The sequence below is a fragment of the Nerophis lumbriciformis genome, linkage group LG08 (genome assembly GCF_033978685.3).
Source record: "Nerophis lumbriciformis linkage group LG08, RoL_Nlum_v2.1, whole genome shotgun sequence".
Taxonomy (NCBI): domain Eukaryota; kingdom Metazoa; phylum Chordata; class Actinopteri; order Syngnathiformes; family Syngnathidae; genus Nerophis; species Nerophis lumbriciformis.
Genome location: NC_084555.2, coordinates 28,588,741 through 28,608,754, shown reverse-complemented (window position 1 = coordinate 28,608,754; position 20,014 = coordinate 28,588,741). Strand labels below are relative to the sequence as shown.

The following is a 20,014-nucleotide window of genomic DNA, read 5'->3' as shown; positions in this document are numbered from 1 at the left end:
TTGATCGAAATGCTTCTTTCCATTGTCCCTGTTCTAAATTATAATTACCGGTACTTTTTCTTTTCACAACAGCTGTTTCTCGGTTAGTTTGTATGCTTTAAGTTGCAAGCAAACATTTGAGTTACAGGCATCCCTGCCATTAGTTGGTGGAGCACAAGATCCAACCAAAACATCCGGACTTACTCTCTAGCATTAGCTTATAGCTAGAAATGGACATAACTTAGAGAAAGTGAGTTTTAATGACGGTGCTGAGAAGAAGAAGTGGATGATATTCATAGATGTAAAGAAATAAATCATCAGAAACATGACTGAGCGTGTGAAACAGTTGGAGCGTATCACTGCAAAATGAGTCAAACGCCAGCAGAGAATGTTAAAATAATATCTAAACGGCGGACATGTATCCATGAAAATATGGAAAAGCTGCTGATGGTGTGTTTGACAGAGAAGCAGCTGGAAGGAGACACTGTAGACGTCAACTCCGCAAGGTAAATACTGTAAATTATTATGTTATGTCATAAAACTACTGGAGTTGTATAGTAGTAATTTATATTGAATGTTTTTACACAGCATTTATTATATAAAGGTTTGTTTTAAATTTTAAAAGGCACATTACATGTTACAATTTTGCTGTTTTGTAGGGATTTCAATGAGAGGTTTTTTAGTTCAGAGCTCTGTCACAGAACCAGTTAATATTGTAAATAGAGTTACTATTGTAGATCTGCTTTTTCACTACTACTTTATGTGGCGTACAGTATGTCCAATTTACTCACGTTAGCGCGCATTTAGTAAGGATATCTGATTAAGATAGTAAAACCTGTGCTGACTAATGGCTTTGAAGCACATATGCAGTAAAACATTGTCAAAGACTGGGGAGTGAACTGGATTATAAGGATTTGGACAGTGTGGAATTTAGGGGAGGGCCACCCTGATAGGATTAGGGGGATCATGGGACTATTGAAGTAAAGTATGGAGTCAAATTGTGTGAAAAAAATCCGAGCACCAGAAAAAACCCCTGCTGTATTAGAAAAAGTGCAAAAAAGGTGAGCAACTCTTGTGATGCAACATTTATTTGCGAGTCACGATACACAGAAAAGGAGTTCTGCTATTGTACATTATTACCATCAGGCTGGTAATCTCAAGTAAATAAAGACAAACATAGCACAGGAAGTTTTTTTGTTTTACCATCTAAGAAGACAGGATATGAGGGGATAAAGATGCTGTTGCAATACAAACAAGTCAACTTCCTCCTGACTGCTTTGCTCCATAAACACTGAATGGACTTACAGTCGGGAATAATAAAAAAAAACACATTATGAGTCTGGTTATGAATGATGTATTTTTGTTGAACATTCATGCATAAGACGACACGTCACTACAACAGAAGCTGTTTTTTTAAGATGTCCCTCTACAAATTTGCCTCGAAATAGTGGAATTGATCTAAACAAAGACAGATTATTTATTTTGTGATTTGTCAGTCATTGTGTTGACATTTCCATTCCCAAAGTAAAGATTGCAGAGTGATACCGCCGTTATTAGTTAGTCATCGGTTCCAAAATATCAGGCGGAAACAGGATTGTTTACGAGAACCCATAAGAAATAACATAAATCCATTCCAGACACCCAGTATTATTTTTTTTACATTGCCAGTATATTTTACCTGCAGAAAACAATGCAAAATACCTTTTAAATTGTGAAATAAATATGTAACATAACTTTGACCTTTATTGATCACTGGTTCGCAAAGACAAGTTAAGATACAAGTTGAATTAAGTGGTGTTGTTTACCATCTTTATCAAAGTACTGGCTCCACATAGTAGGGTATGGCTTTTGGTGTCCTTTTTCATTGATTTGACGGTCATGTGCTTTTATTGTGTTACATCTGTTTCTTGTTTTATGTTGAACATGTCATGATCTGCGTGATAGTTTGGGGTTTTTGTGTGTGGTTTTTCCTGTGTTTAGTGTTCCTCCCTGGCGAGCGCTTATATTTTTGTACCACTTCCTGTTTTGGTTATGTCTTGCAGTGGCTTCACCACTGTTTCTGAGCGCTGTTGTCCACACCTGCTCTTAATTAGTGATCAGGGGACTCTAATCAGGAGGGTTAATGTGTCAGTCTCGCCTTCCTTGCCACTCTGGCTCATTGTCAATTGTGGCTATATTCCTTTTTGTTAATCAAACCTCCTTACATACACATCACCTCCTGTCTCTGCATCCTGGGGTCACGCCAACAACCACCATGCAAGTGTACCGACAGCAAATATTCCATTTACTCCTGTTTGTACTGTAACCGCTAATCAGGAGTGCTCTTAAGCCCAGCGTTTTATTACTTTACCGTTCAGAGTGTAACATTTATGCGAGATCGGTGATTTTTCAAACTAGTGGTACGCGGGCTCCATCAACTTGTACGCTAATTGTTTCATTTTCCAATATTCAAACAATGTCACTATTCAAACTGTGTAATGCTACAGTGGCCAAAAACCTTAAATATACTTGTTAAATAAAACTTCCGCCTTGTTTGAATGAATACTTAGGCCTAGTATGTGACTATATTTTAATGTTGGTTATTAAGGTGGTACTTAGGGAGCCAAGTGTTTTCTGAGGTGGTACTTGGTGAGAAAAAAGTCGAGAACCACCGTGCTAGCTGCTAGGGATGTTAAGAAAAAATCGATTCACATTTAAAGCGCAATTCTAAATTGATTCACAATTTTCAAAAATCGATTGTGGCCATTTTTTTTTACAATACATTTTGAAATACTAAGGTTTTTATGCAATCCTGTAACCTGTTTTAAAAAGATTTTCTGATCATTGTCATTCCAAATTATACATTGCGAGAATCTGGATTCTGAATCTAATCGTCACCACAAGAACCGGAAAGTGATCGAATCGTGAGTTGTGTTTTTTACTTTTTTGGTCTTTTTGTGTTTCTTATTTTGCTTTTGGATTTACTGTTTTTCCTGCACGCCTCTGCATCATGGAGGTACGGTTCTAACAGTTAATGACGTCTTTGACTGCATTGCTTTTAGCAGCTCAATTAAAAAAAGAAAGCATAGCGACTAAGCCAACAGTGTGCAAAGTTCTTTGATTGGGCGCTCATTTCCGTGGAATGACACGCCGACCAGTTTGTTACGTGCAATGCTTGGCCGTACAATATCCAAAAAGTTGGGTGTACAAAAACCGAGGTACCACTCTGTAGGCATCTCACATGCAGAATAGCTTGTACTGTATGGTGTGACCTGCTAAACAAAATTCAATAGGTTGCACATAAAAAAAGCACAAAACATACTATGTTTAGGTTTGTAATCTAAAAGAATGCCATTGTTTTGGACAAAGGCAAAATTTTACATCTCAAATCATAAGCCAAGAAATACATATAATTCATAAAAAATGGTAAATGTGAACGTTTTACGGCGAAATTGTGGGAGGGACAGGTCTGGCGTTGAGGTACTCCAGGACAAAAATCTGTAAAATTTTGTTGAGGTTCTGAATGGTGGGGCGGTCCAGGTTCTGCTCGTTGTCCTCAAATGTGTGCCACACCACAGGGAAAGGGGAGGGTATTATGTGTAGGACGCGGACACCTGGCGAAGAAAGTAAAGAAGGAGCGTCACTTCGCGTACATTAACACATTCAAGCATATTTGAGTGTGTGTATACCTCTGTTGAGGAATGGAATATGATCATCTTGAATGTGACCAACTGGGTGATCTGGCCAGAAATATTCCACCTCATCAAGATGATTCTCAAGTTGGTTCATAAAGTGCAGACGCTTTTCTGAAAATGCAGAGTAAATAAAGAATTAGGTTGAATTCAAGCAAACTCCAAAAAACTTGGCTCTCTAAGTACTAGTACATTAAAATACAGTAACGCAGTAGGCCTAAGTAATCATTAAAAACAAGGCAGAGGTTTTTTTGAACAAGTATGTTTAATATTTTTGGCTACTGTAACATTACACATACTTTGAACATTAACACTGTGTTTAAATAGAAGAAAATAAAACACTGTACTTTAATCAAGTGATTCTTTGGTGCACTACTAGATGGCGCTCGCGTACTGTTAGAGAATCACTCAGTTAAAGTGTTAATGCATGTGATTCATTCCCCAAATTAATTGCATTCATCATCTATAAACGCAGATTAATTTGTTTTTCAACCAGTGTGAGATACAGTCTGGTGTGCCGTGGGAGATTATCTAATTTCACCTATTTGGGTTAAAAATAATTTTTGAAAACCAGTAATTATAGTCTGCAAATGATGTGTTGTTGTTGAGTGTCGGTGCTGTCTAGAGCTCGGCAGAGTAACTGTGTAATACTCTTCCATATCAGTAGGTGGCAGCAGGTAGCTAATTGCTTTGTAGATGTCGGAAACAGCGGGAGGCAGTGTGAAGTTCAAAAGGTATCTAAGGCTTTAACCAAAAATAAGCAAAAGGTGAGTGCCCCTAAGAAAAGGCATTGAAGCTTACAGAAGGCTATGCAGAACGAAACTAAAACTGAACTGGCTACAAAGTAAACAAAAACAGAATGCTGGACGACAGCAAAGACTTACTGTGGCGCAAAGACGGCGTCCACAATGTACATCCGAACCTGACATGGCAATCAACAATGTCCCCACAAAAAAGGATAAAAACAACTGAAACATTCTTGATTGCTAAAACAAAGTAGATGCGGGAAATATCGCTCAAAGGAAGACATGAAACTGCTACTGGAAAATATCAAAAAAAGACAAAAAGACACTAAAATAGGAGTGCAAGACAAGAAGTAAAACACTACACACAGGAAAACAGCAAAAAGTCCAAATAAGTCAGGGTGTGATGTGACAGGTGGTGACAGTACACCTACTTTGAGACAAGAGCTATATTTATGCATGCTTGGTTATACTTTAAAGTCATATACAACAATTGCGACAACGACTTTATACTGTCAACTGAGTTTTTTTTTTTTAATGATTTCTGCTAGTGGTGTGCCTCCGCATTTTTTCAACGCAAAAAATGTGCCTTGGCTCAAAAAAGGTTGAAAAACACTGACCTAATTGACCTCACATGTTACTTCTTTTTGACCAAAGAATACGTCAGCTATTATTTGTGATTAATCCAAATTAATACTATAAGTGTGATTTATCTCATTTTACAGCGCTAGTCTGAATTAAACAATGAAGTTAAGTAATATTTTAAAAGATAGATGTATTTGTGATAAAAGTGCAAAATGTCTACCTGTCAACATGAGACTGTCAGAACTCACTATGAGAAAATTCAAAGTTTAAAAGTGTACAACAGAAAAATAGTAGCATTATAGAGAAAGTAGTACTTACGGTCAGTCTGCACTTGGGTCACTTAAACTGTTTTTTGTAACAATTTCTGTGTTTGTCGTTTTTTTGTTCTTTGAAAAGACACATTAGAAGTTTAATTGCACTGTAAAAAAAAGTCAGATTTTACGGTAAAAAAAAACTGGCAGCTCAGTTGCCAGAATCTTACCGTAAAAATAACAGTGTAAGTGTTTCTCAGGTTACAGTAATGCACTGTAAAAACAACCACCCTGAATTTCACAGTAAAAAAACTGGCAGCTCAGTCGCCAAAGTTTTACTGTCAAAATAACAGCGGTTTCGTGTTTCAATTTCAAGTGATTTAACGTAAAAAAATAAACTTTTTAAATGTATATTTTTTTATTTCATTTAAATTGTGATAACTGAGCTGCCAGTTTTTTTTCTGTAAAAATCAAAAATGTTTTACAGTGTGGCGCTTGAATAATTTATTGATAATACTACAGTATATTTTTTTTGCTATTATTCAAACGTTCTGAAGAATACAGATTTGACAGTTCTTAAAAAGAGCCCTGTTATTCTCACTGTAGAGAAAGTACCAGGTCTAAAATATTATCCTGGCAGGTACACTACTGTTTTTAACACCTATACAAATATGTGGCTCGTACGAGCTGGTAATTGGCTTTTGGCGTTTGAAGTGACTTAAATAGGAACATTCTAGCAAAACTCACCAATGTTTTGCAGTCGGGAGAGCCAGTATGTTGTGCTTTGGAACTGGTTACCAAAGCGTGGACTGGGGCCCCCGATCAGGTCCAATAATACAAACAGATCCTGAAGGAAAAGCAAACATCAGGTAGTGTACACACAATACTATCTGTTCACATGTATGTACAAGTGTGTGTGTGTGTGTGTGTGTGCCATGTACTATGCCGTCCAGTTGATTGGTGCTTGCGTCTTCTGGGGGGTGCGGGGTGGTCCCCATCTTCTGTGCTAGGTGACGAGAGCCATAGAGGGAGTCAATGGGAGTCCACTGGACAAGAGCTTCTTCGCCATCGAAGAAAAGCAACTGTAAGGTCAGGCTGGGGGTGGATGCCTACACAGGAGGAGAGAATTAAGTCACAATTATTCTAAATGTTTGCTGCCCTCTTAGGGAGATATTTACAACATGTGAACACTTGCCCAATTCATGTCCAAGTAGGACTAGTAAGAAGCAGAGTTGACCTCATCCTATACGGTCTAATTTTCACTTCCTATGTTTAAATGTTCACCTGTGACTAATTATAAATAATAACAATATATTGATAGCTCATGAAATAATATAGAATGTATAATAAAACCCTTTATTGTCATCAAACATGAGAGGAATGGATACAAACACTAACTAATATTTAATACTATTTAAATGTGTAGCAATAGATGGATAACTTTTGCTTGCAGTGATGAAAAAACAGAAAAAGAAAATTGTGTTCACAATGTAAATAAATAGAAATAAAACAATACAGTGCAAAAATACATCCATCAATAAAACATTTGGAAAATGAAGATAAATGAATAAATGAATACGTACACTAGATCATGCTTGACACCGTTTAAATGTGTAACAATAGAGATAGCCTATGCAGTGAGAAAAGAAAACAAATCAATCGTCAAGACATTTTAAGTAAATAGAAATAAAACAAGAGTGAAAATACATTAATAAAAAGAAAATAAAATACATTAAAAAAAATAAAGAAATCAACAATAAATGAATAAATGAATATAAATACAAAATAATATGATACACCATTTAAGTGTAACAATAGAAAGATTGCTTGTGCAGTGATAAAAAGAAAAATGGTTGAAAAACTAAAATACATTAAAAACATAAATACAACTAAATGACAGCAATGACTTGCAAATGAAGAGATTATTGATGAATCAATTAACACAAACCTTAAAAGCACCAAATAATAATTGAGACAAATTAGACTGACACAGACACACACATCATTATGCATCCTATGCGGTTTGCTGCCACCCAGTGGAGATATATTGATGATTTCTTCCACCACTGGGGAATATCAGGTTTGTTGCATGAATAGTGGACGGATCTTAATAACAAAGTGTAGGCAATGACATATTTAATATTTATGGGGTCTCCAAACTTTTTGACTCTTTTTTTTGGTCTTGTTACCACAATTGCCCCGTCTGTCTTGTATTTGTTCTTTTTCTTTCTATCCCTTCCTGCCAAACACTTAATATATATCCAAACAGTTAATAAAATCAAATACATCCATCCATCCATCCATCTTCTTCCGCTTATCCGAGGTCAGGTCGCGGGGGCAGCAGCCTAAGCAGGGAAGCCCAGACTTCCCTCTCCCCAGCCACTTCTTCCAGCTCCTCCCGGGGGATCCCGAGGCGTTCCCAGGCCAGCCGGGAGAGATAGTCTTCCCAACGTGTCCTGGGTCTTCCCGGGGCCTCCTAACGGTCGGACGTGCCCTAAACACCTCCCTAGGGAGGCGTTTGGGTGGCATCCTGACCAGATGCCCGAACCACCTCATCTGGCTCCTATCGATGTGGAGGAGCAGCGGTTTTACTTTGAGCTCCTTTCGGATGACAGAACTTCTCACCCTATCTCTAAGGGAGAGCCCCGCCACCCGGCGGAGGAAACTCATTTCGGCCGCTTGTACCCGTGATCTTGTCCTTTCGGTCATAACCCAAAGCTCATCACCATAGGTGAGGATGGGAACGTAGATCAACCGGTAAATCGAGAGCTTTGCCTTCCGGCTCAGCTCCTTCTTCACCACAACAGATCGACACAGCGTCCGCATTACTGAAGATGCCGCACCGATCCGCCTGTCGATCTCACGATCCACTCTTCCCTCACTCGTGAACAAGACTCCGAGGTACTTGAACTCCTTCACTTGGGGCAAGATCTCCTCCCCAACCCGGAGATGGCACTCCACCCTTTTCCGGGCGAGAACCATGGACTCGGACTTGGAGGTGCTGATTCCCATCCCAGTCGCTTCACACTCGGCTGCGAACCGATCCAGTGAGAGCTGCAGATCCTGGCCAGATGAAGCCATCAGGACCACATCATCTGCAAATAGCAGAGACCTAATCCTGCAGCCACCAAACCAGATACCCCCAACGCCCTGACTGCGCCTAGAAATTCTGTCCATAAAGGTTATGAACAGAATCGGTGACAAAGGGCAGCCTTGGTGGAGTCCAACCCTCACTGGAAACGTGTCCGACTTACTGCCGGCAATGCGGACCAAGCTCTGACACTGATTATACAGGGAGCGGACCGCCACAATAAGACAGTCCGTCACCCCATACTCTCTGAGCACTCCCCACAGGACTTCCCGGGGTACACGATCGAATGCCTTCTCCAAGTCCACAAAGCACATGTAGACTGGTTGGGCAAACTCCCATGCACCCTCAAGGACCCTGCCGAGAGTATAGAGCTGGTCCACAGTTCCACGACCAGGACGAAAACCACACTGTTCCTCCTGAATCCGAGGTTCGACTATCCGGCGTAGCCTCCTCTCCAGTACACCTGAACAGACTTTACCGGGAAGGCTGAGGAGTGTGATCCCACGATAGTTGGAACACACCCTCCGGTTCCCCTTCTTAAAGAGAGGAACCACCACCCCGGTCTGCCAATCCAGAGGTACCGCCCTCGATGTCCACGCGATGTTGCAGAGTCTTGTCAACCAAGACAGCCCCACAACATCCAGAGCCTTAAGGAACTGCGGGCGGATCTCATCCACCCCCGGGGCCTTGCCACCGAGGAGCTTTTTAACTACCTCGGCAACCTCAGCCCCAGAAATAGGAGAGCCTACCACAGATTCCCCAGGCACTGCTTCCTCATAGGAAGATGTGCTGGTAGGATTGAGGAGGTCTTCGAAGTATTCCCTCCACCGATCCACAACATCCGCAGTCGAGGTCAGCAGAACACCATCCCCACCATACACGGTGTTGACATTGCACTGCTTCCCCTTCCTGAGGCGGCGGATGGTGGTCCAGAATCGCTTCGAAGCTGTCCGGAAGTCGTTTTCCATGGCCTCCCCGAACTCCTCCCATGTCCGAGTTTTTGCCTCCGCGACCGCTGAAGCCGCACACCGCTTGGCCTGTCGGTACCTGTCTGCTGCCTCCGGAGCCCAAAAGAGCCCGATAGGGCTCGTTCTTCAGCTTGCCGGTATCCCTTAACGCTGGTGTCCACCAGCGGGTTCTAGGATTACCGCCACGACAGGCACCAACCACCTTGCGACCACAGCTCCAATCGGGCGCCTCGACAATAGAGGTACGGAACATCGTCCACCTGGACTCAATGTTCAGCGCCTCCCTCCGGAGGTGGGAATTGAAATTCTCTCTGACAGGAGACTCTGCCAGGCGTTCCCAGCAAACCCTCACAATGCGTTTGGGCCTGCCAGGTCTGTCCGGCATCCTCCCCCACCATCGCAGCCAACTCACCACCAGGTGGTGATTGGTAGAAAGCTCCGCCCCTCTCTTCACCCGAGTGTCCAAAACATGACACAGCAAATCCGATGACACAACTACAAAGTTGATCATGGAACTGCGGCCTAGGGTGTCCTGGTGCCAAGTGCACATATGGACACCCTTATGTTTGAACATGGTGTTTGTTATTGACAATCTGTGACGAGCACAAAAGTCTAATAACAAAACACCACTAGGGTTCAGATCCGGGCGGCCATTCTTCCCAATCACGCCTCTCCGGGTTTCACTGTCGTTGCCAACATGAGCGTTGAAGTCCCCCAGTAGAACGAGGGAATCACCCGGGGGAGCACTCTCCAGTACTCCCTCGAGTGAATCCAAAAAGGGTGGGCACTCTGAGCTGCCGTTTGGCGCGTAAGCCCAAACAACAGTCAGGACCCGCCGCCCCACCCAAAGGCGGAGAGAAGCTACCCTCTCGTCCACTGGGTTGAACTTCAACGGGCAGGCTTTGAGCCGGGGGCAACAAGAATTGCCACCCCAGCCCGTCGCCTCTCACTGCCGGCAACACCAGAGTGGAAGAGAGTCCAGCCCCTCTCAAGAGAACTGGTTCCAGAGCCCTTGCTGTGCGTCGAAATGAGTCCGACTATATCTAGCCTGAATTTCTCCACCTCACGCACGAGCTCAGGCTCCTCTCCCCCCCGCGAGGTGACGTTCCACGTCCCAAGAGCTAGCTTATGTAGCCGGTGATCGGACTGCCAAGTGCCCTGCCTTCGGCTTCCGCCCAGCTCACACTGCACCCGACCTCTATGGTCCCTGCTATGGGTGGTGAGCCCAATGGAGGGGGGACCCACGTTGCCTCTTCGGGCTGTGCCCGGCCGGGCCCCATGGGGACAGGCCCGGCCACCAGGCGCTCGCCATCGTGCCCCACCTCCGGGCCTGGCTCCAGAGGGGGGCCCCGGTGACCCGCGTCCGGGCGAGGGAAATCTGGGTCCTTTGTTCATGTTCTTCATAGAGGTCTTCGAGTTGCTCTTTGTCTGATCCCTCACCTAGGACTAGTTTGCCTTGGGAGACCCTACCAGGCTGCATAGAAGCCCCCGGACAACATAGCTCCGAGGATCATTGGGACACACAAACCCCTCTACCACGTTAAGGTGGCAGCTCAGAGAGAAGTCAAATACAAATAAGAAAAAAAGATTAGTATCACAGACTTCTCTTTTGTAAGATATGGGCATCTCCATCGACAATATGATTTGCCTGAGCGTCTGGAGTTTCAAATAAATAAACAAATATTGTTTTTGTTTTTTTAAATGTTTTTAATATTCATGTGCACCCCTGGTAGGAAAGCAAACTGGCATTGCAATTCTCATTGGGTCTTTATGATGGACAGCTGAGTTGAATAAACACGACCTTTGGACCATCTTTGGCTGTCACTGCACTTGATGCACTTAGCCCTGATGTCTGTCCAGTGTAACCAGTTTCAGCTCAGTGGTTACAACAAGGGCAAAAGACTAACCCCACAAATAATTGACACTTACCTGTAACAACTATTTTCAATGCATTTTTAACTTGTTTCTCTTTGAGCGCCGTCGTGCATGCACAAATGTGCAGTTGATGCAGTATTGATAGACGGCAGAAGTAATCAAGTCAATTTTGAAGACGCTAAACAGCACCGAGGTCTTATTTATGGGACATTTTCGTACAAAAAAGATATGGCATAACAGTCGACCAGTATATTGTATTATGGAAAAAGTATTCTTTTCATCTTTCATCTTAAAATAGCACATTAATAATACAAAAGGAGTAAAAGGTCCGCATTAATGTGGATAAATGTGTGTTTATTTTTTTGTGAACATGAAGATGACGTTAAATATGTTTAATAAGCATGTTAAGTGTACATATTAGTGATGTCAAATAATTCAATATTTTAATCAGGTTAATCACACATTTGAATTTAGATCAATCATGATTAATCACAGGTTATTATTCGCTTGCATACTTCAAATTATCTTTTTAAAAAAAGACCCCAATATTTGTACACAAAGCTAATTTCATTGTCAGAATGTCATACAGGAATGTTTTTCAAATGTTTTCAGGTAAGGTTAAGGTAAAGGAATATGTACGTTTAAAATAAATTGCGTAATTAATCTGTGCATATATTTGAATAATGTGATCATTTGTTGTGATTTATCGCAGGAGTTAACTTGTTATTTTTGACAGCCCTGCTAAATATGTATTACCTTCTTTCTTCAGTGTCCTGGCTCATGCAAAATGAAACAGCATTTAAAACGGATTAAATATGACTAATCATGATTAATCTAAATTAATCCACAGCAACGTTGTGATAAATCTGATGAAAAAATGTAATGTTTGATAGTACTGAAATGTATCTCCCTTATCTCTTTAACCCTCTAGGACAGGGGTGTCAAACTCATTCTAGCTCAGGGGCCGCATGGAGGAAAATCTATTCCCAAGTGGACCGGAACGGTAAAATCATGGCATGATAACTTAAATATAAAGACAACATCAAGTTGTTTTCCTTGTTTTACTAAGGCCAAAAATAGAACGAGCACATTCTAAAAAACTTACAAATCACAAATAATCCTCTGGACAAAACACTTCAAATTTGTTGAAAATTCTGAGGAAATTGGTGCAGTTTCAAAAACACAATGAGCTTAGACTTCGTCTCAGTGTATCTACAAAGCCAGGATTAAACTTTAAGTCACAGACTTTCTGGGATTGAACAAAAACACAACATGTAAACTCTTCTATGTATCGAATACCTCCTTTGGCAGGTCCACGTGTCAATCCAGTGCTGACTCAACAAACCGTCATAAACGGCGGTAAAAACTATTCAAAAGGGTTAAGTTCACTTTTCTTGTGTTTGACAGAGACATTTTGGGGCAACGAGGGTGCCAAATGACGATGTGTTTGAAGCAGAAGACATAAAACAACAGGTTTTAAGTTTCATGTGAGTCGAGGAGGAGGAGCCACAGTCCCCCTTTGCGGTGTACCTGTTTGCTTGCCTAACAGAATTGCTATTGTGACATCTAGTGGACAGATTTAGAACAGCAGTCTCTTTCGTTCCCCCCCAAAAAGCAGTTAATTTTCACACTTGGCAAACTCATCACGCGGGCCGGATAAAACCCGTTCGCGGGCCTGTTCCGGCCCGCGGGCCTGTTCCATTACATTTTGATTATCGTTAAAGCCAAACAGGACATAAAAGTCCTGAAGAGTTTGAAAAGTGTTAAAACATTTTGGATTCATATATTTTTTTGCTCAAACTTCTTAATGAACTTCAGTCCTATGTTTTAATGTTGACCCTTTTTAAAGGGCTTAATCAGATAATATCAAAGGTTTAAATTAGTAAAATAACTCATGTTATGCAAATATATAATAATTGAAAACTGTGAGTCATTTGGTCAAAAGGCTTTTAAAGGTTTAAAATAAAATAAAAAAACATTACATGTTTGGTATTTTTGTTCAGGGCTGAATTGAGATATCTGAGTAAAAATAATAACTGCGATTTATATAGCGCTTTTCTAAGTACCCAAAGTCGCTTTACATGTAGAACCCATCAAACATTCACACCTGGTGGTGGTAAGCTACTTTCATAGCCACAGCTGCCCTGGGGTAGACTGACGGAAGCGTGGCTGCAATTTGCGCCAACGGCCCCTCCGACCACCACCTATCATTCATCATTCAATTCACCGGTGTGAGTGGCACCGGGGGCAAAGGGTGAAGTGTCCCGCCCAAGGACACAACGGCAGCGTTTTTTTTTTTGGATGGTAAGAGGCGGGGAGCGAACCTGCAACCCTCAGGTTTTTGGCACGGTTGCTCTACCCACTACGCCATGCCGCCCCAAATGTACAAAAATATGAATCAACAATGTTTGTATGCATTTTAAGAAATGAAGGACTTTTATGTCCTGTTTGGGTCTGGGGTATTGTACAAACCCGGTTTCCATATGAGTTGGGAAATTGTGTTAGATGTAAATATAAACGGAATACAATGATTTGCAAATCCTTTTCAATCCATATTCAATTGAATGCACTACAAAGACAAGACATTTGATGTTCAAACTCATAAACTTTATTTTTTTTTTGCAAATAATAATTAACTTAGAATTTCATGGCTGCAACACGTGCCAAAGTAGTTGGGAAAGGGCATGTTCACCACTGTTACATGGCCTTTCCTTTTAACAACACTCAGGAAACGTTTGGGAACTGAGGAGACACATTTTTTAAGCTTCTCAGGTGGAATTCTTTCCCATTCTTGCTTGATGTACAGCTTAAGTTGTTCAACAGTCCGGGGGTCTCTGTTGTGGTATTTTAAGCTTCATAATGCGCCACACATTTTCAATGGGGGACAGGTCTGGACTACAGGCAGGCCAGTCCAGTATCCGCACTCTTTTACTATGAAGCCACGTTGATGTAACACATGTCTTGGCATTGTCTTGCTGAAATAAGCGGGGGCGTCCATGGTAACGTTGCTTGGATGGCAACATATGTTGCTCCAAAACCTGTATGTACCTTTCAGCATTAATGGTGCCTTCACAGATGTGTAAGTTACCCATGTCTTGGGCACTAATACACCCCCATACCATCACAGATGCTGGATGTTCAACTTTGCGCCTATAACAATCCGGATGGTTCTTTTCCTCTTTGGTCCGGAGGACACGACGTCCACAGTTTACAAAAACAATTTGAAATGTGGACTCGTCAGACCACAGAACACTTTTCCACTTTGTATCAGTCCATCTTAGATGAGCTCAGGCCCAGCGAAGCCGACGGCTTGAGAGTTTTAACTTGCACTTACAGATGTAGCGACCAACTGTAGTAACTGACAGTGGGTTTCTGAAGTGTTCCTGAGCCAATGTGGTGATATCCTTTACACACTGATGTCGCTTTTTGATGCAGTACAGCCTGAGGGATCGAATGTCACGGGCTTAGCTGCTTACGTGCAGTGATTTCTCCAGATTCTCTGAACCCTTTGATGATATTACGGACCGTAGATGGTAAAATCCCTAAATTCCTTGCAATTGCTAGTTTAGAAAGGTTTTTCTTAAACTGTTCAACAATTTGCTCACGCATTTGTTGACAAAGGGGAGACCCTCGTCCTATCCTTGTTTGTGAATGACTGAGCATTTCATGGAATCTACTTTTATACCCAATCATGGCACCCACCTGTTCCCAATTTGCCTGTTCACCTGTGGGATGTTCCAAATAAGTGTTTGATGAGCATTCCTCAACTTTATCAGTATTTATTGCCACCTTTCCCAACTTCTTTGTCACGTGTTGCTGGCATCAAATTCTAAAGTTAATGATTATTTGCAAAAAAAAAAAGTTTATCAGTTTGAACATCAAATATGTTGTCTTTGTAGCATATTCAACTGAATATGGGTTGAAAATGATTTGCAAATCATTGTATTCCGTTTATATTTACATCTAACACAATTTCCCAACTCATATGGAAACGGGATTTGTAGAATAACTGCTAGTGTATTGTACACTTGTGAAAGAATTGGACATACAAAGTATTAAAAAAAACAAAAAAAACTCTCAGGAAAAGTTATGTATAGTGGAGTAAAGATGTATGTACTGAAAGGGCAAGTCTGCTTTTGTCCCCTAGGGATTAATAAAGTTGCATTGTGCAGTGAACACATTTATTTACCTTGTGACTTTTCAGCTCTTCATCAAGGGCTCGTGCCAGTTCCAGCATCATGGCACACGGGACGGCAGAATCCGTGGCGCCTTGAAACTCCCTGCCGTGCCATTGCTGCGTGTAATACTTGGAGTCATAGTGACAGGCCAGCACCAGGCGGCGCTTGGCTGATGGGTTGAGGGTGGCAATGAGGTTGGTGAAGGGAAGCGGGCCATAGGGTGTCTGTGACATGAACTTATCCTCTGTCACCTGCCAGCCCGCTCCAAGGGAAGCCAGGGTTGTTTTAATATGCTGAAAAAAAAATGGCGCTCATAGTTACACACTGTGTGTATAGTCATAAATTATAAGTTGTACTAAGATACAGGAGGGCTATGTGGGGCAAAAAGGCAAAGGAATTGAAAAGAAACCAAAATTAGTTTTGGCTTCTTATTCACTTATGTTGCATTATTTACTTTGTTTTGCTCAAACATTTGTGTGTAATAAGGGAATAACTGTATTATGTTGTGCATTAGTACATTGTCTTCTTTGCTGATAAACATAAGATATATATTTTTTGCTTAGCATCTTTATCCTTGTAAAAAATATTTTTGCTTGCTTAAAATCTTTGTCCTTATAAAAAATATTTTTGTTTCATTAAAATCTGTATATCTATCAAATATTTTAGTTTGCTTAAAATTGTTTGTCCTATAAAATAATTAAAATCTTCATCGTATAGAAATATTTTTCATGTATTGACCTCTATGTCGTTATACTTTATACATAAGGACTCGATTCGATTCCGATTCCTGGGGTGACAATTCCATTCAACACCGATTCCGATTCTTGATTCAACACCATTCTCGATTCAAACCAACTCTCACAATGTATTATTTGGTATAATAATTATAAATAAACTTTTTCAAAATAGGTTACAAGTTAAAAAAATATGGCCTAAAATGTATTTAAAAAAATGTGTTCTTATAGGAAAAATTAATAATAATTGTTTTTTTGTTTGATTTTTTAATCGATTTAAAAAAATTATGAATTGATTTAAATTCGGGGTAAAAAAAGATTTGCGATTTGAATGTGAATTAGTTTTTTGTGCACCCCTAATATACACTAATAATTCTGTTTGCCTAAAATCTTTAAGTTAAAGTTAAAGTACCAATGATTGTCACACACACACTAGGTGTGGTGAAATTTGTTCTCTGCATTTGACCCATCCCCTTGTTCACCCCCTGGGTGGTGAAGGGAGCAGTGAGCAGCAGCGGTGGCCGCGCCCAGGAATCATTTTGGTGATTTAACCCCCAATTCCAACCCTTGATGCTGCGTGCCAAGCAGGGAGGTAATGGGTCCCATTTTTATAGTCTTTGGTATGACTCGGCCGGGGGGTTGGTTTTCTTAAAATCTATGGACCTTTAAAAATATTTTTAATTGCATAAAATTATGTTCTTAAAAAAATTTTTCACAAAATACCACACAATCATAACATCTTTCAATGGTCGTAAAAAAAATTCAGGTAAAAAGTTATCGGTATCAGCAATATGGCCCTGTGTATACTCTAACACATTGCGACCAAAAATGTGCCATATTGCCCACTCCTCCTTTTCAGTTCCTATCTTTAGACAATTACTAAATAATATTTACTTGCAGGCTGTTTTGTGCTACTTTAAACGCATACATTTGTGTGTAGGGTAATAAATACTCTTTGACTGACATGCAGCTACAGCAGTGACGTGCAGTCACTAGAGGCAGGTGAGGCGGGGCCTCACCAGCCATCATGGAAAGAAAAAAAAATGTAAAAAGAAAAAAAATTAATTACATTGTTATATGTATTCAGTGATTATACTATAAAGTTATTTTCCATTTAACTTCACCAGTTTTAGATGATTTTTATTTAAAATCGCTGAATTTTCACATTTGCCGTTCAAATACTGAGAAGAGACGGTGCGGTGATCAGCAGCCAGTTGAGGCACGTCACTCAGTTGTGCCTCAACATGGATTGCGAACTCGGCTAACTGCTGGCCTGCTGTGCAGTGAGACCGTATTGCTATATGAACTATATTATACATTTCCATAGTTTAGTTAGCTGAGGTATATAATGTACAGTGTATTTTGTCAACAACTGTATGTGTGTAAAGTATTTCTTGTGCTGAGCAATCATAAAACTGCTGCGAAGACGTACTGTGTGAGGCTCGCAGTAATCCTGCCTCCTGGTGCCGGTTAATGCACCCCCGCGCAGAGTGCACCCCACGACGGGAGCGCCACACCAACCAAAGCCCACACCCAAACCCTCCACGTGCAAGACCGAATCCACCCAAAAAAAGTCACTTAACAAGAAGCCAAAAAGTGCAAAAACAACAATGCTCGCGCCGGAGGAGCCGTGAACGACTGCAGGGACACAACATTAGGTACACCTGCAGACTGCAGCACGGATTTCATATTTCATTCATTCACAACTCCTCCAACACGAACACCACTGTTCCCGCACTTATAAGTAAAGACAAGACCATAATAAGGTTTTTTTAATTAAATGTGCTTTTTTGTGTGCTACAGTTTGTATGTGTAAAGTTAAAGTTAAGTTAAAGTACCAATGATTGTCACACACACACTAGGTGTGGTGAAATTTGTCCTCTGCATTTGACCCATCCTCTTCTTCACCCCCTGGGAGGTAAGGGGAGCAGTGGGCAGCAGCGGCGCCGCGCCCGGGAATAATTTTTGGTGATTTAACCCCCAATTCCAACCCTTGATGCTGAGTGCCAAGCAGGGAAGAATGCTGGTATGAACTTTTAAACACAACCCGTTAACTGCTGCCAATCAAATGGTGAATAAGATACTCTTTAGGGTTCATATGTTTGTAAATCTGATTGTGATGAAGTCAATGCCTCACCAGCCATCAACCTCACCGCACGTCACTGAGCTACAGTATATGACTCAATGACTGCATGAACAATGACTGCATAGCAAAGCAAACGTACCTGCTGCACAGCCTGGCTGCCTGTAGATCCAGGATATCTGGTAACAAGCAGCGGCCTCAGGTCCCTCTGCCACATCTGGGCCAGGTCCGTGTGGGACAGGGCGGTCTGGATCTCATCAGGTGTGAGCGGGGCCGCTTGATGGTGAAACTGAACAAGAGCAGATTGCTTGTGTTTGTTGTGTCGTGTTGTTATTCATTAGCTTGTCAGTCTAAACGGGACCTTATTTAAGTGAGGAGTACATTGGTAGGAATTAGTGTTGTCCCGATACCAATATTTTGGTACCTGTACCAAAATTATTTTGATACTTTTCTGTACTTTTCCAGATAAAGGGGACCGGTACTTTTCAGAGATGGTATAGTACCGAAAATGATTTATTAGTATCGCGGTACTATACTAATACCGGTATACCGTACAACCCTAGTAGAAATACAGCTGTGTGTAAGGTGGCTCCATTCCAGGACAGCTAAATGATGTGTGATGCTATAGGTTCACTACAACAGAAGGTATAGTAGGAGACACTGATTCGTATAATCATATGTAAACAAACAGGCAATAAACATGCTTAACCAGTAAAAAAATCGCTTCGTTTATGACTTTTTTGAAAACAAGAATCTTGCTAGGTCTGAATACTTGCTAAATTTGCAACACATTTATTGACTGGTGTTAAGTAGGGATGGCTATCGTTTGAATTTGAACAGTTTCGGTTCCGATTCTGGTTCCTCGTACCGATTGCGGTCCCCAACGATTCTCCATTCTTTTAAGAGGCAGGATCAAAAATGTACTATGAATTTCTCACAAGTTAAAGTTAAAGTAGCAATGATTGTCACACACACACTAGGTGTGGCGAAATTATTCTCTGCATTTGACCCATCACCCTTGATCACCCCCTGGGAGGTGACAGGAGCAGTGAGCAGCAGCGGTGACCGCGCTCGGGAATCATTTTTGGTGATTTAACCCCCAATTCCAACCCTTGATGCTGAATGCCAAGCAGGGAGGTAATGGGTCCCATTTTTATAGTCTTTGTTATGACTCGGCCGGGGTTTGAACTCACGACCTACTGATCTCAGGGCGGACACTCTAACCACTGAGCAGGTTGTTATGAACATTTCTGTTACTACATTATATATATACTGTATATACTTGCAGTGTGTATAGAACAGGCTGAAGTTGTTTTAGAGGTATCTAAAGGCTACAATGGGGACTCCCATTAGCCGCATCTCTCAAGCGTTTTTTTATCTTTTAAATCCTAAAAAAAAAGACATATGTGCTCATCGTAAGCAGCACCAGGTTCCTGGGGGTGCAGATAACTGACAATATGACCTGGTCCCTACACACCGGAGCTCTTGTAAAAAGAGCTCAGCAGCGCATGCACTTTTTGCGTAGTGCTCCCTCCCCCCATTCTCACCACATTCTACAGAGGCACTATAGAGAGCCTGCTGACCAACAGCATCTCTGTCTGGACTGGAGCCTGCAGTGCCTCAGACTGGAAGTCTCTGCAGAGAGTGGTGAGGACGGCGGAAAAAGATCCTCAAGACTCCTCTTCCTCCTATCCAGGAGATCGCAAAAAGCCGCTGCCTGACTAGGACTCAGAAAATCTGCCGAGACTCCTCCCACCCCCACCAAGGACTGTTTTCACTGCTGGACTCTAGAAAGAGGTTCCGCAGCCTCCGAAGCAGAACCTCCAGGTTGTGTAACAGCTTCTTCCCTCAGGTCA

The 20,014-nt window shown here is 41.5% G+C and overlaps 2 protein-coding genes across 3 annotated transcripts in view; one reads left to right on the top strand and one right to left on the bottom strand.

The window, feature by feature from the left end:
- The window catches only part of mocs3 (molybdenum cofactor synthesis 3), a 58,242-nt gene that overhangs the window by 3,029 nt on the left and 35,199 nt on the right, over nt 1-20,014 (top strand). The gene's annotated exons all lie outside the window — the stretch shown is intronic.
- qpct (glutaminyl-peptide cyclotransferase) overlaps nt 1,050-20,014 on the bottom strand; it is a 31,164-nt gene continuing 12,199 nt past the window's right edge. Inside the window, exons 2-7 of the mRNA XM_061968595.2 lie at nt 18,301-18,447; nt 15,353-15,634; nt 6,171-6,338; nt 5,977-6,076; nt 3,648-3,764; nt 1,050-3,572 (exon numbers count right to left, since the gene is read on the bottom strand). Coding sequence (XP_061824579.1) covers nt 3,400-3,572; nt 3,648-3,764; nt 5,977-6,076; nt 6,171-6,338; nt 15,353-15,634; nt 18,301-18,447 — 987 coding nt within the window. The 3' untranslated portion in view covers nt 1,050-3,399. The remainder of the gene's footprint in view (nt 3,573-3,647; nt 3,765-5,976; nt 6,077-6,170; nt 6,339-15,352; nt 15,635-18,300; nt 18,448-20,014) is intronic.